Here is a 24,365-nt window from a genome sequence, read left to right on the forward strand (position 1 = left end):
TGGCCTCTCGTTTTTGTGGATTGTAGAGGTTTGGTGCCCGAACTTCAACAACTATGTGTGAGACTTGCTTCACCTGTGTCTATGGAGCATATTGAGGTGGATTCACTAGTGATCTCGTGTGATGTACTAGACTTTCCTCTATCATGTGAGCAACTGGAGGCGTCTGAGTCCATAGTGTCGGTGTTACCTGTGGCCGGTGGTGTTGAGGCAGCCGAAATGTTGCCACCTGAGTTGCTTGTCTTTGTGGACCATGAAGGCTTCGAAATTGCGGTCGCCCACTCGCACATGACTATTGGGCAGGCTGAGTCTGTGCATGATAAGGTCGACAGAATCCTCTTCAAATTGAGCTTCGCGACTTGCTCGAATATATGGAGGCGGCTAGTCCTGAATCTGGGCTAAACGGCTGTGGAGGAGGCTCTTATGAGCAAAATAAAGAAGAGTGGTACCATAGGAAAGGTGTCTGCAACTGCTCGATGCCTGGTCATCTGTCTCTTGGATTGTCCTTATGTGGATTGTCCATGGATTTGGTTCTGCCCATGGTCACCAACTATCCACTGGCCAAGCATATTTAGCCAAGATACAATGGCTGAAAGTTGGTACATATCTTCCTTTCTTATTTTATTTTTCGAATAGGTACATATCTTTCTTACCATCACAAAATCTGCATTTCTCACTGCCTACACAACCCCTCATAAGTAGATTACTAGCAAAAGAGCCCGTGCGTTGCAACGGGAGAAAAAAATACCACACGCTTTTAATCTTTTTATAATCATTTTGATTTATTAAAATAATAAGCTAACTAACTAATGTAGTGAGTCCTATCCTATTTTATTGAGAAATCAACCCGTCCATTGTTAATTCCACCATGATGAGAAATTGAGGGGGCAAGCAAAGCAAAACAAAGAGACTAAGTGAATTGATCAATGGACTGTTATCTTATTTCACTCATGGGGTAGAGAATGTGGGATCAGATGACAAACTGAAGGTGGTGTTCCATTCTCTGTCTCTACAACAATACAATCTTACATTCAATACATTCATTCATCAGCAAACAAATCCCCACAAAACAAAATTTCTTGCCGGTGCTTGGCACACGGTTGGAGGCATGGGGAGGGGATCTCACCAGATGATGAGTTCCTGCCGGAGGAGGGGATACGATGAGGCGAGCAAGGGTTAGGCGCCTCTATCTGGCCATAAGGAGTCGCCGTTGCCGCGCCATAACCTCGGAGTTCCCCGTGTGAGCCATGGAGGCCCGCCTCCACCTGCAAGTACTTCGCTCCACCACGCCTTATCCGCACGCCGCCGCCGTTCTGCATCGAGCAGACACATCATCCCCAATCACTGTAGATGTCGCGTTGATTTGATCCAGAAGCTGTGCTCGAGCGCCGAAACGGGGGCAGCAAGCGGGCAGAGGTACGGCCGCGGAGGCGGGTGGGTTGAGATCGATAACAATGGTGGTTGAGGTCGGCCGCGGCGGCGAGTGGTGTGGCAGCGGCCTGGGCACAGGTCAGGGTGGACCAGGGGCGACGCGATGCGCTCGAGCGCCGCAACGGGGACAGTGAGTGGGGAGAGGTACGGCCGCGGAGGCGGGTGGGTTGAGAACAGCAGCGGTGGTGGTTGAGGCCGGGAGCGGCGGCGAGTGGTGTGGCGGCGGCCTGGGCACAGGCGAGGGTGACCCAGGGTCGACGGGAGGAGGCAATGCGTACGGGTATAATTTTTGCAGCGAATCTTTTTTCCTTTTGAGTTGCAGATAAATGATGGAGCGCGGGTGGAATAACAAAAATTACAGGAGCTTTTTTATAAAAATGTCGCGGTGGGTTTTTCGACGGAAGCAATAGCCGTTTTATTATTATAGCAAAAGGGCTCATGCGTTGCAACGGGAGAAAGAAATACCACACGCTCTTAATTTATAAAAAATGGTCTATAATCTGAGAATTTGTAGTTACGACACAAATAAAGATGGTCTTATCCTACAAAAATGCAGTTCAAAATTTCACAATGCAGTTCAAAATTTCACAGGTCTTCTATTTTAACACGGCTTGCATGTAGATTTAATACGTACAAAGAATCAGTTAAGTGACCTTCAGTTTCATCTCTAATCCTGATTTTGTTGTCGTGTTCATCCCCAACCCGGATGAGTACCGGTATGAAAGAAAGACGAATAATGACTTATTTATTAAGATTGCACCCTAGATAGTTTTTTGTTAAATGTTTAACAGATAAAATAATATCATATTTAAATTCTACATATTTTTCTAATCAAATTCCATATATAATATGTTAAATTTGGAGTTGCGGTTTAAAAGATATGAGTATTTTAAAAAACATTTAATATATATACTATGAATTTAATGTCATAAACAGTAAGGTTTTTTTTTGTAAAATCACCTCGGTGGGTTTTCCGACGGAAGCGATAGCCTCTTTATTATTAGATAAAGATGTTTAGTCGGCATGCCATTTTTAACATTATAACCACAAGGACACTTCAATAGTTGAAAGGAATCTCCAGGAACCAAGTTTTCTAGAAGGGCATTTCACTTGTAAGGCTTTTGGCTTTAAACACATTGACTTGACTGAAAAAATGGCCAGAAGAAGCAAGCGTCCACACACAACTGTCCCCCTCCTCCTCATTTAACTTGACATGTCTACAAGTGTCCTGCAATTGTTGCCACAAATATGCTGGCGGTACAATGTTTCCATTGATGCTAGTTTAGATGTACTATAGTTGAAGGGGAAAGCAGAATAAACCGGGGGCCAGGACAAAAAAAATTATGATTGCCGTACGCATAGCCGTATAGGCAGTTCTTTGCTTCTTTTTTTTCACATGTTAATTTCCAAACCAAGTACCCTCAAAAAAAAAAAATCCAACCCAAGATGACCATTGGCCGGTCCTACCCACATGTTGCAGTCCCAAGTGGCCTGCATCGATTGGTTGAAAGGCCAGTCTTGAGGCAGGCAGGCAGGCCACACATGAACTTATCCAGATCGACCTCGCTGCCATTACCAGGCTGGTTTTGTCTACACGATGAGCTCGATCGATCCCACGAACATACATCTCTCTCGCAGGCCCCACGTAGGCGCGTACCATTCCGCCATGTGGATATCTTTCTTTGGGTGTCGGCAGGTTGGCCAGGGCAGCCGCCTCCACATATGCACACTGGCAAAATATAACAAAAAATCAGTAACAATGACTGCCCTTTCCCATTTCCTAGTGGATCACTGCCTCTTCAATCTCAAATCTCAACCACATCTGCTCAGACTTTGGGGTGACACAGCTGGAATAATTGAGTAAATGAATAAATGATCCACAGGATCAGACTTCAGAAGGGAGAAAAGGACTCTGCACACAAGTATCCAGCTATTTTTATGGCCGGGAAGTTGATGGTTGGATTAAGAACGAGGGCAGGTCAACTGGCACCAGCAACTTGCAGGTCAGGGGTGCGTATCATACCAATGTGTGCCTGTCGCCCATGTCTCCGGCAGCAACAGCAATGTATAATTAAGCCAAAGTAATCCCACGATGGCTGCGCTCCAGTTCCCTAACTAATACTGTCAATCAATACGTAATTCGAGTTGACACACGGCCTTTCCTTCAGTTTCTGCCAAGGTGCAGCATGTATATGCACGAGCTCACGAGGCGATCGCAAGCGCTTGCTGCAACCAAGATGATCTTGCACTGAATAATACTAGACGGACGCTTCTTCCAGGGGACACGGCCTGATGCTCGAGGAGCGCATCCAGCCAGTGTGCCAAGCGTACAGGTTCTCTGAACAACGAACTGGTAATATAAGGATAATGCGGTATCTCCCAGACTGCAGCGAGCAAAGTTACAATAGGCAGCAACAAATGGCGTGCCTGCTCCCTCCTGGTCAGGCAGCATCTCTCCGGATTTCGTCGAATCTTAGGTAGATCGGTTGCCTCCCTGTTAAGTCGCGCTCGATTCAGTTCACTGCACGGGGATGGCAATGGCACTGAACCATCATCTGTCCAAATTCAGATGACTTCTGGGCATGGCTGGCAATTGCTTGCTTGCCCTAAAATTATTTTTTTCGATCAAAGCTTGCCCAGAAATGAAGACCTCTGAAAGTTCAGACTTGTGACGGAAATCCCCCGCAGAAAAAAAAGGGAGAAGTTATGATGGATCGCAGATGGGCCGTTTCTGCACCAGAAAATACGCAGTCCGGATCAAATTGGAAGGAACTAGTTACGCGCCGCCACTTGATACGTTTTCAACCATCGTCACGTGTCGTGTTCTAAGCATTTCTTTCAGATTTTGTTTTTATTTTATTTTTCACACGTGTTTTCATCATTTTAGGTGAGTTTTTCGAATTTTTCGGTGTTTCAGATTTTTATCGGTCTTTCTTAGTTTTTGGAAAACAAGAATTTTTTAAAAGATGCATGGAAAAACATGTTTTTTTTCTTTTCAGAAAAATAGGTTTTTTTACACGAGAAGCACGGACTTGCTTTCGCGAGAGGCACGTCCGTGCTTCTCAAAAACAAAAAATAACACATTTTTCCTTTCTCGAGAGGCACGACTTTGCTTTGGTAAGAGTAGGGCTGGGCGTTCAGTTTATATGGTTAATACGGTTTGGTTTATTCGGTTTTATATAATTTCGATTTTAGAGAAATAGAAATCGAAATGATCATTTAAATTTTAAAAACCAAACCATATTAACCATAATATATCGGTTCGGTTTGTTCGGTTAACCGAAAAACCAAAATTCATGCACTTGTCAGTATAAGTGTAATGACTCGAGAGCACTGATTTGGATTGTATAATATGCAAAAAGATAATCACAAGTTCTAGCAACTTTAATATCATTCTATGGTTTATTCGATCAAGCAACCTAGTAATCATAATTAATTAGGAAAAGCACATGAAACGTGAAATGTATTATGTGCGGAGAAATGTGTGATGCCTCTATACTGTTTCACTTTCAGAAATAAGGTATTACATGAGGTATCCCACATATCGGTTTGTTCGGTCTATTCAGTTTCTGGGCATCAAAAACCGAACAAAAACAAAACACCGAACAACCTTAAAAATTTTCACCGAACCAAAAATCAAACCACCAAATAAACCAACAAATCGGTTAATACGGTTTGGTTTGGTTTTCGGTTTTATAGTGCCACCCCTAGGTAAGAGGCACAGTCGGACCTCTCGGAAAGGAAAACATGTATTTTTTGTTTTTTTTCTTTCGTTAGAGGCAAGGTTTGTTTTCGTGAGAGGTACGGATTTGTACGGCCATGCCTCTCGAAAACAAAAACATATATTCTATTTTTTCGCGGGAGGCACAGGTTTGCTTCCGTGAGAGGCACAACCCTGCCTCCCGGGAACGAAAAAAACAAGTTTTCTTTCCTTCCACGAGAGGTATGCTCTTTTTTTTGATTTTTTTCTGGAAAAAATGCTCATCAAAATCTATCAACATATGATCTAGTTTTAAAAATCTCAACGCGAGGATTTCGACAATAAAAACAATTTAAAATTTGAACACATAATTAAGAGATAAAATATTTTAAAAATATGAATCTACGAAAAAAGAAAGACTTTTAGGTTACGACAAGTGGCACACATGCAGCATACCACTTGTCACATTGGGAGTAATCTCTGAAAAGAGTAGTGAATTCGGATCAAATTGATTGAAAAAATTGACACCCTCGTCTGGGCCGAAAGGCCTTTGTCGTTCTCTCCTCTCGGCCCCTTGGTTTTTTTTCTCTCGGCGCCTTCACTTTCCCCACTCGCTCCTGAAACACGGTGACGGTTGACCCATCCAGATGAGCCATCACCTCGCCGCCACCACTCCCAGCGTCCGGCCGAGCTCAACTCCACTCCCGTTGCCGCTCCAACGAGCACGACCGCTGTCTCAGCGGGCTAACTCCGTTGCCACTCGCACAGGCAGGAAGCCCGTAGCTTCAGTGGCCGCCGCAGCGGCATCGCCAACGCACAGGTCGCCTCCCCTCCCCTGTTTGTGTGCGTTCGTCGGGATATACTCCGTCGTGTAGGAGCAGATCAGGCGCAGCCAAGTCATACTGAATGTATTCTCATTATACTGAATGTGCTCTCTGCTATCCAGTGTACTAAAGTTGCGACAAGTAATATGGATCTGAGGGAGTAACAAAATCCTTTTTTTTAGATTAGATTAGCATTCAGACGATTCGGTCATTTCGAGTACCAGTTCAATCGTTCGAGAAAACTGAATTACTAGCGCACGTGTTTTGCATCTTTTCACAGCAAAGACCCACCAACGCCAGCACCAGCACGACCTGAATTACTAGTTGCGTCCACTCTCTGAACTAAGTACTGACTGACGAAACCTTGCTTTGATTATTCCATAGGGTCGACGAAATGAGTGAACATCAGGGGATCCCCGAAAGGTGATCCACGTCTTGTCCCAGAAGTCGCGTTGTTTTCCTCTTACGACGAACAAAGGATGCTAAACTTTCCCCTGTGTAATTCAGGGTTGCCGTGGTCACCGGTGGAAACAGGGGAATTGGCATAGAGGTGTGCCGCCAGCTTGCTCTCCAGGGTGTGACAGTCATTCTCACAGCGAGGGATGAGGAAAGAGGAAAGGCTGCGGTTGAGTCTATCCGCAGTGAATCGAACCTCTCCGACATAATCTTTCATCAGCTCGATATACTGGATGCTGGTAGCCGTGCCTCATTAGCGCGACATATCGAGACCAGATATGGGAAGCTCGACATTTTGGTAAAATGATCTGTTTCTTCTTCTGTAGTAAATGCCTTACTGTTTGTACTTTTATGAGACCATATAATGAAGATAGAATGAATGGGCAATGCAGGTGAACAATGCAGGTGTTGGAGGGGTGGCAGTAGACCAGGAAGGCCTGAGAGCTCTCAACATTGATCCTAAGATGTGGGTATGTATTTCTCAAAAATAAAACATGTGGGTGTGTAGACTTGAAAATGACTTCCATACCGCCCATGTGAGAGGGGACTCAGACAAAACCCTCACCCTGTAGGATCTTGAATTTTCAAATTGAACTATCAACTTTCTATGTGATACCTTTCCGACTTTAAGCTTTGATTGAAATCATCTTTCAACTGATTTTCTGAACTTGTGCTTCAACCCAAACATCGGAGGGATACAGATGGGCTAATGTGGCAAAATCCGCTGATGTGGCTTCTTGCATGGGAAAAGGAAATCCTGATTTGGATCCATGTTAGCAAAACCAGTCTTCGAACTGCTTGATTGTTTGAGCGGCTAGAATGGACCTATTCCTTCATCGTATGCCACACACTGTCTCATGGACATATGGGCTGGACCCACCTCGTTAGTGACATAATGAGGGGTTCCACAAATGTTGAGTGCCATACAAGACACTTGTATTTGGTAATACTACTACCTTACGAAGCATTGGCGCTGTTACAAAACTGATTTATCTGTTCTTATCTCAAAAAGCACATTGAATTTGAAGTGAATTATTTGATTGATACAGTACAAAATATCATCCTTTCCTACTCAGTAGCATGTCTTTTTAGTGATTTCTTGTAACTTATTGACTTGCTTTGGATGGAACCTGTAAATCTTGCACAAAAGCATGCATTTGCATCTGTATGCCTCCTACACTGCAGTCATACTATTCATGCCTGATTTTGGTACAATGTGCTCATGGGAGATATTGAATTATGTGTTTAATTACAATATCCTTTCTGGTTCAGCTATCAGGCAAAGCGGCCCATCTGATCGAATCGGTGATTATACAAACATACGATGAGGCAGTAAAATGTCTAAACACCAACTACTATGGACTGAAATGGGCAACAGAAGCTCTCCTTCCTCTGCTGAAGAAATCCACATCAGGAGCAAGGATCATCAACACCACCTCCCTTCGCTCAGAACTGCAGGTTCATCACCGCAACGACAACAGTAATCGAAAATGAAATGGCAACTTTAGTCAGCTGGCCTGACCGCAACCGTACTGTGTTGACCAGAGAATGCCGAACGAGAAGCTGCGGGAGTCCCTGCGCGACGCCAACAGCTGGGACGAGGCACGGATTGAGGCGATGCTGAGCGAGTTCCTCGAGGACATGAAGAATGAGCGGCTCGAGGCTGCCGGGTGGCCGATGATGCTGCCGGCCTACAGCATGTCCAAGATGGTGGTGAACCTCTACACCCGTATCCTGGCAAGGCGGCACCCAGAGATGCGCATCAACTGCGTGCACCCTGGGTTCGTCAAGACGGAGATCAACTGGAATACGGGGGTCCTCTCGCCGGAGGAAGGCGCGAGGGGCGCGGTGATGCTGGCGCTGGCGCCCGGCGACGGGCCCACCGGCTGCTACTTCGACCAGACGAAGATGGGGGAGGCCTGGTGATCGAAAGTTACACGACCGGTGCCACTTTGTTTAGGTTTGCATTTTTCCACGCTTTAGACCTTCAGTTTAGATGTTTCTTAGCTAAGCTGGTCTAGCAAACATGATTATCATTCGCCGCATTGTGGAACACGGCTGCAATAATAAGAGGTCTTGGTTTAGATGTTTCTGGGTCAGGATTTGGCAATGCAGTCAGTTTATCACTGGATTTAGTACTACCAGTCTCTTGATTTCTTTATGTGTTTTTGATTGTGGATTTGCTTATGTTAAGCAGTCGTCTTATAGCTTTAGAAATGTTGGCAAAAACAAGTGAGCATTTTTTTCTGTTTGGTTCGATTCTGCAGTAGAACTCGCAGTTGGGTGATTGGTGCCAAAAAGGGAGTCCACTGCTCTGGATCTCCACTCACCTCTTCCCGCTAAAAAAGTCAAAGCGAAGCAGTTTCCCGCCCCTCCCGTGCCGTGGGTCCCGCCACGCAGCCCAGGGAAGCGCATATCGCCGGAGCCGGCGCCGGCGAGACAAACCCTCCAAGCCAATTCGTAAAATACTCCATGGTCTTTTACTAACCAGCAACCACCACGATCTGAAGCCTAACCAGTAATCATGTAATCTAGAGGTGTGCCGGCAGTTTGCCACCCAAGGGGTAACGGTCATTCTCACGGCGAGGGACGAGGAGAGAGGGAAGGACGCCGTCGAGTCCATTGGCCTTGAATCTGACCTGTCCAACGTAGTATTCCACCAGCTCGATGTCCGGGATGACAGCAGCGTTGCCGCTCTAGCAGATACGGAGAGCTTGACATTCTGGTAAAGTGAGGTCGTTTTTCCTAGATCATCACTGGTAAATCTTTTTTGGGAACATGTTATGTAAATGAGGCTGGGTTGGGTGACACATACAGGTTAACAATGAAACAGTTGTGGGAGTTGCAGCAGACGAGGAAGGCCTCAAGCCCTCAAAGCTCTCAACGTTGACGCAGAGACATGGGTACTGATTTACTTCTATCTCTGTATCTCAAGCTTTTGCAACATATTCTAGCTTTGTATGCCATCTGTAGAACTACAATTTCATCTATAATATGGCTATCAATAAGACTTACTTGTTAAACGTGATATTGAGCCAGCACGTTAGGGGATATTCTCAACAGAATAAGGAGTAGTTAGACAAGATAGATACTCATGTAATCTTTATCTTCTCATATCTCTTTTTTCCTTCTCCTTCAAGTTATATCTCTAGAATATCTTTTCAACAAATTTGTACGCGTGTTTGGGCTCGCAACCCCTCTATATAACATGCAACGCGTCGGCCAAGATGGCTAAGACGTTTTCCGACATCTCGCACATGGTATCAGAGCAATCTTCCTCCATTAAACCTAGCTAGCCCACCTCCATCAAAGTGCGCAGCCGCCATGTCTTCCTCCACCTCCCATCGGCCGTTGCTCAGCGGCGGGGTCCCGGAGAAACTCTCCCGCACCAACTATGTTCTGTGGCGAACTCAGATCACACCACAGCTGCAGGGCGCCGGCGTCTACCTCTATGTCGACGGCACAACACCCGAACCGGCAAAAGTCCTGAGGACCAAGGACACCGCCAGGAAGGAGTCCTCTAAGCCGAATCCCCTTCATCCAATCTGGATGAGGGAGGACCAGCAGGCCTTTGGCTACCTGCTCCAAAACCTCTCCAAGGAGGTGCTCGTCACGGTGACCACGATCACCACGACGCGAGATCTCTGGGTGGCACTGGCGAGCATGTACTCGTCCCAGTCACTCAGCCGCGTCAACAACATCCGAATTGCGCTGATCAACGCGCAGAAGGGAAACCAACCGGTGGCCTCCTACTTCGCCACCATGTGTGGTTTTGCTGATGAACTCGCAGCAGCCGGCAAAGCCATCCAGGATGACGAGCTCATGTCCTACATCATCCACGGGCTTGATCAAGATTATCAGCCCCTGGTCTCCGCCTTGGACGCTCGCGTCACTCCGGTAACCCTTGACGAACTCTTTGCCATGCTTAGTAACTTTGACCAGCGCATGGCACAATACCACGGCTCCAGCGACGGCTTCAAGTCGTCAGCCAACTCAGCTTCCAGGGGCCGTGGCGGTGGCTCTCGTGGCTCCTCTCGTGGCAGGGGACGTCGCGGTGGTGGTTCCCCTCGCGGCAACTCCAAAGGACGCCATGGCGATGGCTCCAATAGATCCAGACCGGACATGCCTCGCTGCCAAATCTGTGGTAAGCTTGGTCATACGGCAAAGGACTGTTGGTACCGCTATGACGAGGACGAAAACTCCTCGCAAGATGAAGAAAAGGTGGCCGCGGCAGCAGATGGGTCCTATGGCGTCGATACGAATTGGTATGTTGACAGCGGCGCCACCAACCACATCACCAACGAGCTTGAGAAAGTCACCATGAAGGAGAAATACCGTGGCAAAGACCAAATCCACACTGCAAGTGGAGAAGGTATGGGCATACGTCACATTGGTCATTCAATTTTTAATACCCCTAGTCGAAAAATTCATCTTAAAAGAATCTTGCAAGTTCCTCGTGCTCACAAAAATCTTCTTTCTGTTCATAGAATTGCCATCGACGATCATGTGTTTCTAGAATTTCATCCTTATTTCTTTTTGATCAAGGATCAGGCAACGAAGAAAATTCTCTATCGAGGTAGATGCGTTCGAGGGCTCTACCCATTGATTCCGGAGTTTAGAAGATACAATAAACAAGCTTGTGGCGCTATCAAGCTTCCGTCCACCCGATGGCACGATCGTTTAGGACATGCCTCTTTCTCTTTAGTTGAAAAATTACTTAGAAAAAATAAGCTCCCGTTTATTGGTGAGCGCAATGTTGAAACTATTTGTGATTCATGTCAGTGTGCTAAGAGTCATCAATTACCATATCCATATCTACTAGTGTCTCCACCAAGTCTTTGCAATTAATTTTTTCCGATGTGTGGGGTCCTGCTCCCTCCTCTGTTGGTAGACACAAGTATTACGTGAGTTTTATCGATGACTACAGAAAATTCTCATGGATCTACCTCCTTAAGAAAAGATCCGATGTGTTTCAAGTTTTCCAAAACTTTCAAGCACTTGTTGAACGAAAGTTTGACAGTAAAATAATCGTTGTCCAATCCGATTGGGGAGGGGAATATGAGAAACTCAATTCTTTCTTCCAAAGTCTCGGCATATCCCACCATGTGTCATGTCCACATGCTCACCGACAAAACGGGTCAGCCGAACGTAAGCATAGGCATATAGTTGAAGTTGGTCTGGCTCTCTTAGCAGGTGCCTCTATGCCCCTCAAATTTTGGGATGAGGCATTCCTCACAGCCGTTCACATCATCAACATGCTACCTAGCCGTGTCATCCACAATGAAACACCCATGGAACGTCTCCTCCATGTCAAACCTGATTACACATCTTCCGTGTGTTTGGCTGTGCTTGTTGGCCAAATCTCCGTCCTTATAACAATCGCAAGCTTATGTTTCGCTCCAAGCAATGTGCTTTTCTTGGGTATAGTGCTCAACACAAAGGCGTCAAGTGTCTTGACATCTCCACTGGTCGTGTGTACATCTCTCGAGATGTTGTTTTTGATGAGACAAAATTCCCCTTTGCAGATCTCCATCCTAATGACGGTGCTCTCCTACGCAAAGAAAGTTTACTCCTACCACCCTATCTATCCGACTATGATCAAAGGGGCATTAATAATTGTGATGATCATATGTTGACTAACCCTGATAGCCTTCCTGATCCTTGTGATGATGCAGAAAACAACAGGTGAAACAATGAAGAAAACGGCAAAGCAAACGGAGAACAAAACGGTGCACTAGGTCGTTATTTCATGTGCCGCAGCCTGGGGGCAAATCCTCCTCGGATCCGCCGTCGTGCAGCGAATCAGCCTCGGCACCCACGCCCAGCAGCACACCTGCTGCGTCAGGTCCGAACGGACGAGCAGTTGCGGGTGATTCCGCGCCTGCCACACGGCAGGGCCTGGTAGGCTGCAGCGGCGTGCGTGTGCCGGATCTGTCCCTCTCCACGTGCGGGCTGGTACTGGCCCCCAACCGCAAGTATACAAGCGGCGCACCGCAACTCGTCTGACCAACGGCGGGCCCAGGCAATCATTGGGCCATAATGGTGTTGCTCAGCCTCGCGGATCCTCTGCGGTCCAAGTCTCCGTCGCGTAACAGCCGGTGGCCATAGAAGATCCCGGCGCCTCGAGCAACTGCAACAACAGCTGACACGCCCGACGCGGCTGAGGGCGACGCGGCTGAGGGCAGTTTTGCCTCGGGATCGGGTGAGGATCAGCCTGGTGCAAATCCAGGATCCTCTACGCTGGCTATTTCTACAGGAATATCGGCGACCTCCACTCAGCGTCATACACGGCTACAACAAGGGGTAATTAAACCTGTTGATTATAAACACATTACAAAATATGGACTGGTGTGTTCAACAGGTGAACTAGGAGAACCCAACACTCTTGAAGAAGCTCTTGGCAAGGAAAGTTGGCGAAGAGCAATGCATGATGAACTCATGGAACTCAAGAAAAATAAGACATGGCATCTTGTTCCTCCACAGCAAGGTAAAAACCTCATTAACTGTAAGTGGGTCTTCAGGATAAAAAGAAGAGCTGATGGAACCATTGACCGCTACAAAGCCAGACTTGTTGCAAATGGTTTTAAACAACAGTATGGTATTGACTATGAGGACACATTTAGTCCGGTTGTTAAGGTTTCCACCATCCGTCTTGTTTTGTCTATTGATGTGTCCAGGGGGTGGAGCCTACGACAGCTAGATGTACAGAACGCGTTTCTACATGGTGTTCTGGAGGAAGAGGTTTACATGAAGCAACCTCCTGGGTTTGAAAATCCATGTGCACCATCTTATGTGTGCAAACTTGACAAAGCCTTGTATGGTCTGAAAGAGGCCCCAAGAGCATGGTACTCGCGTCTCAGTAAAAAGATGCAAGCACTTGGCTTTGTCCCTTCAAAGTCAGACACTTCGTTATTTATCTATAACAAGTCAAATACATCCATATTTGTTCTCATATATGTTGATGATATTATTGTAACCAGCTCATCTGATGAAGCCATAACAGGATTGTTAAAGGACTTGAGTACATAATTTGCTCTCAAGGACTTAGGAGATCTATACTACTTCCTTGGGATTGAAGTCAAGCGGCACAAAGATGGCCTGCATCTCTCCCAAGCTAAGTATGCAGCGGATCTAGTAAAAAAGGCTGGTTTACAAAGTTGCAAGCCTGCACCCACCCCTTTGTCTAGCACAGAAAAATTGTCCCTTGTTGAAGGAAAACTTCTGAACTCAGAAGACAGCACAAAATATAGAAGCTTAGTAGGTGCACTTCAGTATCTGACACTCACTAGACCAGACATTTCATTTGCTGTTAACAAAGTCTGTCAATTTCTTCATGCTCCTACTACAGTTCATTTCACTGCTACAAAACGTATAGTAAGAAATGTGAAAAATACTTTCAGCATTGGTCTAAATTTCAGCAAGTCATCCTCTACACTTGTTAGTGCCTTATCTTACTCAGACTGGGCAGGATGTCTAGATGATAGACGTTCAACTGGTGGCTTTGCAGTTTTCTTTGGACCTAATTTAATATCTTGGTGTGCAAGAAAGCAAGCCACTGTTTCTAGATCCAGCACAGAAGCAGAATACAAGGCACTTGCCAATGCAACAACAGAGATTATATGGGTACAGTCTATTTTGAAGGAACTAGGTATGAAAAACACTAAAGCTCCATGCTTATGGTGTGATAAGCTTGGTGCTACCTATTTATCAGCAAATCCAGTCTTTCATGCTAGAACAAAGCACATTGAGATATATTTCCATTTTGTTCGAGAAAGAGTTGCAAATAAACTCTTAGACATTCGGTTCATTCACTCTAAGGACCAGGTAGCAGATGGGTTTACCAAGGCTCTACCTACAAGAAGTTTTGAAGACTTTAAGCATAATCTTAACTTGATGAAGTTGTGATTAAGGGAGGGTGTTAAACGTGATATTGAGCCAGCACATTAGGGGATATTATCAACCGCAATAAGGAGTAGTTAGACAAGATAGATACTCATGTAATCTTTATCTTCTCATATCTCTTGTTTCCTTCTCCTTCAAGTTATATCTCTAGAATATCTCTTCAACAAACTTGTACGCGTGTTTGGGCTCGCAACCCCTCTATATAACATATGCAACCCGTCGGCCAAGATGGCTAAGACGTTTTCCGCCATCTCGCACATTACTTAGTACCTCCAATGTTCAATTTCAACTTACTTCATGATTCAGACATCTGACAGAGCAGCCATTCTGCTCAAAGACGTGTTCAAGAATACCTATGAGGTGAGATACAGGACTGTCTCGACACCAATTACTATGGATGCAAACGGGTAACAGAAGCCCTTCTTCCACTACTGAAACTACCCAAGTCGGGAGCAGCGATCGTTAATGATCTTCCCTTGCTTCAGAGCTGAAGGTCAAGTCAGGAGATTGTGAATGTCTGGTAGTAGCTGTTCACTGGATTGGCAGGAACTACGCTATGGTGACTTGTTAAGTTCATCTTCCATTGGCCAGGACAAGTTTCTGTTCTTGCATTTTAGACCTGAATAAAGAGTTCAGGACCAGGACCAACAGTGCTGCACTCTTCAGAAAAAGAGGAGCTGATTGAATCCCAAAACATAAACGGAGCGTGTTCTTTTAGTATGATGGCACTGGTACGTTACCGCACACAGCAGGACTGCACAAATATTTGTGTTAAGATAGCAAGTAGTAGTAGAAACCGCACATCCAAACCACTTTGCCCCTAATAGCCCAGTAAACTTCAGAGTACAATGCCCATTAAACAGATCAAATGTTTAGCACCAAGAAAAGGCGCTGAGAACCAGGTTCCTTTTCCAAGAAGGTCGTATCATCTTGGTTCAGTCCGTGCTCTGGGCAATCCTTATCTTGTGTTTCTGCCTGTTTGTAGAGTAATCTGATTCGCAGAGCACCAGAAGACTGGTCCATTGGAAAGCCAAGGCCAGACGTTCCATGCACCCATTCTGTCAGTGTCAATTTCTCCCATTTCTTAATGCACCTCCTACTAAATTCCGTTTAAAAATCTGCTGATAGAACTCGTTTTGACTGCAAAAGGAAATGACCCGTTCAACCTCACCTGATTTCATGACTTGGATATTGTCAATTACTACAGTATTTTTGTTCAAGAATCTATTCATAGTACTCATTTATGAGATGACAACAGATCACAGGTGGGGATACAGAACCAGCAGCTATTAATTCTGAAAAATTAATCGTCCTCCAATTTTGCCGATACTTCGGTATATTTATTCAAGATCATCAAAAGAAGGGAAAAATATCTTTCCCCATATCCCCTATCCGGCACCATAAAACCGGGTAGATGCATTACCCACGTTCCTGCTGCCATCCCACGTAACCTTATCATATCTTCCAGATTTAGCAGAAAGTAAAGCCATTAATGTGTTACCAGATGCGCTGATTTATCAGCTGATTAATGCTGGGGTATATGCCAAAGATATGATCCTATACCAGCATTAACTGTTCGTGCAGTATAAAGATTACCCGTTCCCGGTGATTGATCCCATTCCAGCATTGCCATCATCTTCCTCGTGTAGCTGTGTCTGGTTTGAGGAATGGCGTCGTTTACCAATCTCTTCGTGCCACTCCTCTTGCTCGCCATCCTCTTTCCTACGTTCGCACTATGCTATATCAATCCAGCTGCCACAAAAGTTAAACAAAATGCCACAAAATCCTCTGCTGCTCGTCCTTACATCGTGCTCGTAGAGCCACCGCGCTCGAATGCCGGCGAAGACGCCCACCGCCGGTGGCACGAGTCTTTTTTGCCGAGCTCGTTGGCGGGTGAGTCCAGCGAGTCGCGCCTTCTCCACTCCTACACCGAGGTGTTCAGCGGCTTCGCCGCAAGGCTCACCGAGGCTGAGCTCGGCACTATGGCTAAAAAGCCAGGGTTTGTGCGTGCATTCCCGGACCGAACGCTGCAACTAATGACCACCCACACGCCGGAGTTCCTCGGGCTAAGGACTGGCACCGGGTTATGGAGCCGGGCCGCCTACGGGAAGGGAGTCATCATTGGACTACTCGACACCGGCGTCTATGCGGCGCACCCTTCCTTCGACGACCATGGAGTTCCACCACCCCCAACAAGGTGGAAGGGCTCGTGCGAGGCGGCCCGGTGCAACAACAAGCTCATCGGTGCCAAGTCACTCATTGAGGGTGGTGACTTTGACGACCAAGAGGGGCACGGCACGCACACCTCGTCCACGGCCGCCGGGAACTTCGTCACCGGCGCATCATACCATGGTGTGGGCGTGGGCAAGGGCACCGCGGCCGGAATTGCTCCCGGTGCTCACATCGCCATGTACAAGGTATGCGCCAATAGAGGCTGTGAGGGATCTGCCGTACTGGCAGGCCTAGAACAGGCCATCAAGGATGGCGTGGACGTGCTCTCGCTCTCCCTTGGTGGTGACACGAGTGCTAGCTTCGATCTGGACCCCATTGCTATCGGCGCATTCAGTGCTGTGTCCAAGGGCATCCTCGTGGTGTGCGCCGCCGGCAATAACGGTCGGAACGTGGCCTCGATCACCAACGACGCGCCGTGGTTGCTCACGGTCGCCGCCGGCTCCGTGGACCGGAGCTTTGGTGCCGGCGTGCATCTTGGCAATGGCAAGAGAATCGACGGAGAAGCACTTACCCAGAAAGCGAGTAAGAGCTCAAAGCCACACCCTCTCCTCTACTCCGAGGCACAGCGGTACTGCAATTACAAGAGTGACAGTGGCATCGCCGGTATGATGTTGGTCTGCGAGGGCACTAGGTCGACGGTTCAACAGTCCAACATCCGCAGAGTAGTGGGCGCTGGTGCGGCTGGTGTGGTGCTGTTCAACGACGGAATCAGCGGCTATGCCACCATGGTTCGGGATTACAACTCCAGTGTTGTACAGGTGACCGCGGCCGACGGCGAGGTCCTCATAGCTTATGCCGCGGAGTCGGAGAGCGGCTCCGTGGCCTCTCTCACGTACAACAACACACTGTTTGGCGTCCGTCCGGCCCCCGTCGTGCCCTTCTTCTCTTCCCGGGGTCCAAGCGACATCGCCCCCGGCATCCTAAAGCCGGATATATTGGCACCGGGCCTCAACATCCTCGCCGCGTGGCCGCCAAGCACGCACTCTGGACGGGGCCCTTTCAACATCATCTCAGGAACATCCATGGCGACGCCGCATGTCAGTGGTGTCGCTGCGCTTATCAAAAGCATCCATCCTGACTGGTCGCCAGCCGCCATCAAGTCTGCCATCCTAACGACGTCGGACATCGTTAATAGCACTGGTGGCTCAATCTTGGACGAGCAACATAGGAAGGCCGGCGTGTATGACAGAGGCGCCGGCCATGTGAACCCAGCCAGAGCCGCCGACCCTGGCTTGGTGTACGACCTCAGCGTCACCGACTACGCCGGCTACATCTGCTGGCTCCTCGGTGACAGCGGCCTAGCAGCCATCGTGCGTAACTCAAGCTTGACCTGCGCGAAGCTGCCCAAGGTCCACGACGTGCAGCTTAACTACCCGACGATAACCGTATCAGCGACGTCGACGCCATTCACGGTGAACCGGACTGTGACGAACGTTGGGCCAGCAAAGTCGACATTCACGGCGAAGGTGGACGCGCCAAGATCACTGACAGTGCGTGTCTCCCCGGAGACGCTGGCATTCTCCAAAACCGGAGAGAAGAAGACCTTCAGCGTGTCCGTAAGCGGCCACGGCTTGGGCGAGGAACTGCACGTGGAGGGAAGCTTGAGCTGGGTATCGGAGAAGCATGTGGTGCGGAGCCCCATCGTTGCCGTCGTCCCAAGTGGTGGCGATACTGCTGCGGCCTCATCACCATGAGTGATGTACGTGCCGTGGAATCAGTAGATGTTTTCTTTGTCCCTCTTTATTAAGTCATTTTCAGTGTTTCCTTTGTGTCAACATAATAAATGAAAAAAATTACCAATGGAAATTTGCATTATGAATTACTGGTGCAAAATTTTAGTTTATGCCATTCAAACTAGAGATCAGTACTTTGATATTGCGTCCTGCTGCTTAATGCCTGTTTGAAACTCCACCGACCTTTTTGTTCAGAAGTGGAAAAAGAGGCCCACGGAAACTTCTGAAACTCCGGAGTTGCGTTCGTCCCTGTAAACTTTTGTCATCAGATAAGAAACAGAGAGAATATGTGAAAAGAGAGGCGATTGTGTCCATCACGTTCACAGGCAATCCGAAAATTGAAATTCTTTTCTCGTTAATGCAGATCCCCCTCTAAGTGCTCAACAAAAGAAATGTGAAAATTGTTGAAGCTGATTGTTCTCCAGTCAGGCATCAGTCAACGTGCTTGTCTTCATAATTCTTAAAGCTGATTGCCACACCTTATATCGGACCGTGTCATTCTACTGTAAAGTAAACACACATTTCCATTCTAAGTAACCACAACACTGGCCTACCATCGCCACTGAATCGATTTAAACTTTCTCTGGTTCCTTTTAGAGATTACACTAGAAGACTAGATACGGAACAAAATGAATGAATCTACATTCTAAAATATGTCGATATACATCCGTATGTAGTTCATAGTGCAATATCTAAAAAGTCTTATATTTAGGAACGGAGGGAGTAGATTAGTAATTCTCTTTCTCAAACCGAGGTTGCTAACGATACTAGAAGAACGCAATAAACAAAACTATGGAAGATAGTGACCCTCCAACCAACAGATGTAAGACCATTTCCTTTCTTTCTTTGGCAATAGATTTCTAATACACATACTACTAAATCAGAATCTTTCACCTCGCTTGTATCTCTGAAAGAGTACAATCGTTCACAGAGCTCTGAATGTCAACCATAATTTGCTCCATTTCTATGCTCCGTCGGGCAAAGTAAGCGGGGCGATTTGGGGCTGGAAGAGTGGTGCTTCCGTTCTCCAAGACGAATACAACAGTTGACATCAGGGGCCTGTCATCTGGATTTTCTTGCACACACATGAGTCCAACATGGATGCAGAGCAAAACTTCATCTGGTGAATATGTATCCATGAGAGATGAGTCTGCCAATTCCCCTGTCTTCCCTTCCTTCCACATATTCCATGACTGCAACAATAAAACTGTCACATATCTTTCTTGAGCTTTTTCAACGAAAACTGTTTCAAAAAACAAAATCTTGATATACTTAGGAATTTGAAAGCTGCGACAAATCTTGTGTGTACTCACATAAACTGCAAGGCTAGGAAAACTTGACGTCTGAATGTTAGAGTTTCTCCTAATGCCAGTGACGACCTCTAGTAGTAATACACCGAAGCTGTAGACGTCAGACTTAGTAGAGAAGATGCCTTCCATTGCATATTCAGGGGCCATGTAGCCACTGCTTGACCATTTTACTCGAAAGAGTTAGTATATGGGAGTTGCATTGTTCACAAGTAAGCATGAGTTGTTGGTTTACAAGGCTACTCACTATGTTCCAACAACGCGTTGGGTATTTGCATTTTGTTGGTTATCACCAAATATTCTTGCCATACCAAAATCAGCTATCTTAGGTTTCATATCTTCATCTAGCAAAACATTTCCAGCTTTAAGATCCCTGTGAATTATGGTCAACCTTGAGTCTTCATGAAGATAAAGAAGTCCCCTTGCGACTCCTTTGATTATGCTAAACCGTGTCCCCCAATCCAACAACAATTTTCTCGAGTCATCTATAGATAGAATAAATGTTAGATAAAAGAGAATGTTTTTGAGTTGTGTTCAGAAACCATGGTGACTATATTAGGATATTTACCAAAAAGGGTGGCATCTAAGCTCTTATTAGGCAGATACTCATATATCAGGAGTTTTTCGTCTCCCTCACCACAACATCCCAAAAGTCGAACCAAGTTTCTATGTTGCAATTTGGCAATTAGAATTACTTCGTTCCTGAATTCCTTTGTTCCTTGTTGAGAGTCTTTGCTTAGCCTCTTGACTGCAACTTCTTGGCCACCTAATATTCCCTAGATAAATATAGTGCATACATTATATTTGAGTCTGAAATATGAACAAACCAACCCTCCTAATTTAGAATGAGTACCAAAAAACTTTATATTGTACGAGTTACCTTGTAAACTTTGCCGAAACCTCCCTGTCCAATCATGCATGTCTCAGAGAAATTGTGAGTTGCGAAGGCAACTTCTTCAAATCTTACAAACGGGAATTCATGATCATGGGGCTGATTTTCTTCCCCAAGCTCATTAGAGGTACTCGCATTATCCACCCGTATATTATTGTGCTTTCTCCATTTAAATTTCTTGCCTGCTACCACGATATTACAGTCATTTCAATGAGCATATCATTGGGATAAGAAATAAGTTTGACGTCGGTAACTACTAATGTTCGTTACACTGCCATGTATGAATTCACGAAACAATAGGAAATAAACCACAAGGCATGCCTGCCACCATGACATAGTTGAAGGAAAAGTACCCATGCACGCAATCAAAATACATGTGCTGGAAAACCATCCCTAGACCCCTAGACCTCCTGTTGGACATTGATATGCTTTTCTTGTCCCCTTTTATATATAGAGTGTTTTAAGAGCAGCGGTTGTTTGAGCGTGGTAAGTGCCCACCTCTATGATCGAGTGTATACACTCTAGCATTTGCATTCCATCTTTTTTGCTAGTTGATTGCACGTTATTGTTACACTTGTTGCACGGAAACGGAAATGGGAGCAAGACTGATGAAGCTGCAGAGAAGATCTGGCCGCATCACCAGCATCGTTGTAGCTCGATCAAACTTACGGTTCGGGAGGGGGCGAGGGAGAAGGCGAAACGGAAGAGATGTGCAGCCAGAGGTAGAGGGAGGTAGCGATCGATTGGTCTCCTTTCGGGTTGGGAGATTGGCCAAATGGGCTGGAGAAACGGCCCAAGTCACCAGAGTGCTCGGTTTTTTCTTCACAGCGGCCCAGTTAGTGAGAAGATTAAGATCAGACGGCCAGGACAAGCCAGATCTTAGATCTAACGGTCAAAATCCTCAAACGTCTGAGAGAGCTCGGAGTAGGTGCGGTTATACTGGACAAGCCAGATCTTAGATCTAACGGTCAAAATCCTCAAACGCCTGAGAGAGCTCGGATTAGGTGCGGTTATACTGTCCTAAATAGCTCTCACAGTGGCTAAACCCCAAAAACACCTAAAACATTATTTGTTGTACTTTTACTTATTCGAGTGGTTGAGAAGTTTTTTTTAACCCAATTGTGACGGTATATTATGATAGTAGGCATCGACTTCCAAGTTGGTCTAGTATAATTTTTTCCTAAGGATATCAACTAAACGTACCTTTGAATTTGAACCATGCTAGGGAGATGCATATGAGCACGAGAACACTAATGCCGAAAACTGGTAGCACAATCCTCAATGCATTGCTCTTTGTCCTTTTACCTATGAAAGAGAAATATGTATACCATAAGAGAAAGACAAATGAATGATGGAGAGAGAAATATGGAAGGGAAGACAGAAAACACCGGCGAAAACTGAAAAGAGGGAGAAATGACACAACCACAACCAGTAGGAGAAAGGGGGAGGAATGACAAACCCAACCGGATGAAAGAGCGAGAATCGACAAATTAAACCAGTTGGAGAAAGAGCAAGAAACTGCGTTTTGTACCGGTAGATGCATCCATGCCTGCAAGCCGGATATAGAGTGTCTCTCCGCCGAGCTCTGCGCCATACTTTCCGGTGTCAACCAACTCCCCAGCCCACACCAAGCACCTTGCCACATCTCCGCCGGACCTGCCGCTGCTCAGTTTGGCATATGCGTACCCAACGCATGAGCAGTTGCGGTTGCACTCGGCCGCGCACTCCTCGAATGTGCTCCCGCCACCGCCTACGCGAGTGAACCTGTCTGGTGACTTCATCCCTGGCAACGCCAAGAAGCCGTCGCCACACCCGCGCAACGGCTGCTTCCGCCGGCACCCGGTTGAGAACCTACCATTGGCCCACTCCTCAATGTTTGCTGGCTCAAAACCGTCAAGGCATTTACATGATGGGGCTGGCAACAATGTCTCGTCGCAGTAGCCGTATGGGCCGCAGTAGCCGTAGCGGGTGCATTCCGCGGATGGCCACTTCCAGAGGACATCCCATGTTGATGTCCAGCCACTCCAGCTTTGGAGCTGGTACTCGCCTGAGTAGGTCACCACGTACCTTGTGTGGGAGGCACCTTCGGAGAGGGTATACGTGAAATACATCTCTTCATCGTTGTCGACGAAGGCGGTGTAGACGATAATGGAGTTGTTGTTCATGCGTTGGCTCATCACTAGGTTCCCTATCCACGTGCCGCTGCGTAACACCGGGCGTGACCCGTCCAAGAGGAACGACTGGAGGAGCGTGTTCCGGTCGCCCCCAAAGGAGAAGCGCCCGGGAGAGGGGTCGCTAGGGCCCTTCCATGCCACCACGCGCTCGTTGTCCACACGAGCCCCGTACTTGTACCGGATCCTCATGCCGGGAAGGAGCGTGTCAGTCAGGTGTTGAAAGCTTTGCCATTGCATGGTGCCGTTTGCCGAGCGGATGACGAGATTGCCGGTGTTGAGAAGAACCGCCGTCGGGGGAGACGACCCTGGTGCGGGAGCCATGTTGGTTGTTGTCGACCAAAGAACACGTTCACCACCATCTCCCTCCGAGAGAACGAGATTGGTGGTGTTGGTGATGGAGAGTGTTGGTGATGCAGATGATGAAGTGGTGTTGGTGGCCGGGGTTTCTCGGTTGGCAACCCACACGACCGTAAGCTCGGGGATGTCGTTGTACCAGATGCCGAGGTACAACTTGGTGGGAGTGGAGTTGGAGGGGGCGAAGAAGCCCAGGGCGAAGGCACCGCCGTCGGAGACGATGGTGGAGCCAGGGGAGAGCGGCTTGCCGGGGACAAGCCGGTCGTCGGACACACTAAACGGCAGGATGATAAGAAGGATCAACACTGCCGTCCCGGTGAAGCATGGGGGAGCCTGCCAACCCATCGATCATTCAGGGCCAAATCATAGTGGAGTAGGAGTAGTGTCTAGCTATAGGCTATTTATGCTGCTATATCTAGACTTGGCCACAAGGACAAAATGCATCGGCAAACAAGGACTCGTTCCAGCCACATGTTCGATTATGGAAGCAGATGGCTCAGTAATGCAAAGTTTTTTGCATTGGAGCAGTTGACAGTATGCTGGATTGAGTTAACATCTCAGCTGTCCATGCCGAAGTAGGAATGCCACTGTCACTGCTGACTAGCCACACCAGTGACTGAAACATTTAGCTATACCGGCCCGGCTGCTCCATCCTCACTGCCCACTAGTCACACCAGTTGACTGTCTTCTGATATGCTTTTTTCTAGTTCAATCTTTTTTTAGAAGGTTGTGTGGGTCACTTTTGATGCGGAGGGAGCCGACCCACGAGGAGGAGGTACATCGCAAGGACGAGCACGTCCGTCGCTACATGGTTGCGTTGGACGTCAGGTTTTCCTATACCTAGCAGGTTCTTCAAGAATCTCACCCGAGCTATGATCATGTGATGTTCCTTCTCTTTGGCTGTCCACCGCCCGCGCCTCAGTACAGCGACAACTCTTTGGATGTCAGTTTGATCAGGAACCGCAAGTGAAGTAGATTATTTGATGATATTCGATCTGTATTAGCTAGTGATGTTATATGATAATATTCAAGATGTATTATTGATAATAATCGAGATGTATTCGAAATTATATTCGATAATATTCAATGATGCATTAAGGGGATTATTCGATGTATTAGTGATATTATATATATGATGATCTTGCTAGCTAAAGTGAACTAAATTGTTTTATCTTTCTTCTCGATTAGTTAAACTATGGATGTTATCGAAAATATAGGTAGATGTAGGTTAATTCATGAGTCCCCGACGATCGCCGGAGGAGGCCCCGGCGATCGCCGGAGGAGGAGGAGTCCCCGATGATCATCGGTGAGGAGTCCCCGACGATCGCCGGAGGAGTCCCGGACGATCGTCGGTGAGGAGTCC

General features: G+C 46.9%; 3 protein-coding genes and 1 non-coding gene across 4 annotated transcripts; 3 read left to right on the plus strand and 1 right to left on the minus strand.

The window, feature by feature from the left end:
- The first annotated feature begins 5,726 nt into the window (after positions 1 to 5,726).
- Positions 5,727 to 8,621, plus strand: LOC123424680 (short-chain dehydrogenase/reductase 2b-like). The gene is made up of 6 exons (XM_045108343.1): positions 5,727 to 5,948; positions 6,337 to 6,375; positions 6,460 to 6,706; positions 6,801 to 6,878; positions 7,681 to 7,866; positions 7,954 to 8,621. The coding sequence occupies exons 1-6, from the start codon at positions 5,776 to 5,778 to the stop codon at positions 8,332 to 8,334; spliced, it is 1,104 nt and encodes a 367-aa protein (XP_044964278.1). The 5' UTR covers positions 5,727 to 5,775; the 3' UTR covers positions 8,335 to 8,621.
- Positions 8,622 to 10,209: 1,588 nt separating this feature from the next.
- Positions 10,210 to 10,348, plus strand: LOC123433789. Its single transcript, XR_006625100.1, has one exon. It is a non-coding gene; the product is annotated as a small nucleolar RNA Z247 (small nucleolar RNA).
- A 5,593-nt stretch (positions 10,349 to 15,941) lies between these two features.
- On the plus strand, positions 15,942 to 18,364 carry LOC123429427 (subtilisin-like protease). Its single transcript, XM_045113462.1, has one exon. It carries the CDS (start codon positions 15,978 to 15,980, stop codon positions 18,234 to 18,236), a length of 2,259 nt encoding a protein of 752 aa, XP_044969397.1. The 5' UTR covers positions 15,942 to 15,977; the 3' UTR covers positions 18,237 to 18,364.
- An 801-nt stretch (positions 18,365 to 19,165) lies between these two features.
- On the minus strand, positions 19,166 to 23,347 carry LOC123429428 (putative G-type lectin S-receptor-like serine/threonine-protein kinase At1g61610). The gene is made up of 7 exons (XM_045113463.1): positions 22,213 to 23,347; positions 21,678 to 21,779; positions 20,463 to 20,656; positions 20,151 to 20,358; positions 19,830 to 20,067; positions 19,589 to 19,739; positions 19,166 to 19,468 (listed from the first exon to the last, which is right to left on the minus strand). Exons 1-7 carry the CDS (start codon positions 23,345 to 23,347, stop codon positions 19,166 to 19,168), a joined length of 2,331 nt encoding a protein of 776 aa, XP_044969398.1.
- Positions 23,348 to 24,365: the final 1,018 nt, after the last annotated feature.

The sequence above is a fragment of the Hordeum vulgare genome, chromosome 2H (assembly GCF_904849725.1).
Source record: "Hordeum vulgare subsp. vulgare chromosome 2H, MorexV3_pseudomolecules_assembly, whole genome shotgun sequence".
Taxonomy (NCBI): domain Eukaryota; kingdom Viridiplantae; phylum Streptophyta; class Magnoliopsida; order Poales; family Poaceae; genus Hordeum; species Hordeum vulgare.

What these genes read in the sequence shown, in the direction of transcription:
- LOC123429428 (XM_045113463.1), bottom strand. Translation starts at nt 23,347, where the DNA reads ATGGGTTGGCAGGCTCCCCCATGCTTCACCGGGACGGCAGTGTTGATC. An exon ending in TCGCGTAGGCGGTGGCGGGA is followed by an intron (nt 21,780 to 22,212) that starts GCACATTCGAGG and finishes TCTCTTTCATAG; the next exon opens with GTAAAAGGACAAAGAGCAAT. An exon ending in CTTAGATGCCACCCTTTTTG is followed by an intron (nt 20,068 to 20,150) that starts GTAAATATCCTA and finishes TTCTATCTATAG; the next exon opens with ATGACTCGAGAAAATTGTTG.
- LOC123424680 (XM_045108343.1), top strand. Translation starts at nt 5,776, where the DNA reads ATGAGCCATCACCTCGCCGCCACCACTCCCAGCGTCCGGCCGAGCTCA. An exon ending in CATCAGGGGATCCCCGAAAG is followed by an intron (nt 6,376 to 6,459) that starts GTGATCCACGTC and finishes TGTGTAATTCAG; the next exon opens with GGTTGCCGTGGTCACCGGTG. An exon ending in ATGGGAAGCTCGACATTTTG is followed by an intron (nt 6,707 to 6,800) that starts GTAAAATGATCT and finishes TGGGCAATGCAG; the next exon opens with GTGAACAATGCAGGTGTTGG.
- LOC123429427 (XM_045113462.1), top strand. Translation starts at nt 15,978, where the DNA reads ATGGCGTCGTTTACCAATCTCTTCGTGCCACTCCTCTTGCTCGCCATC.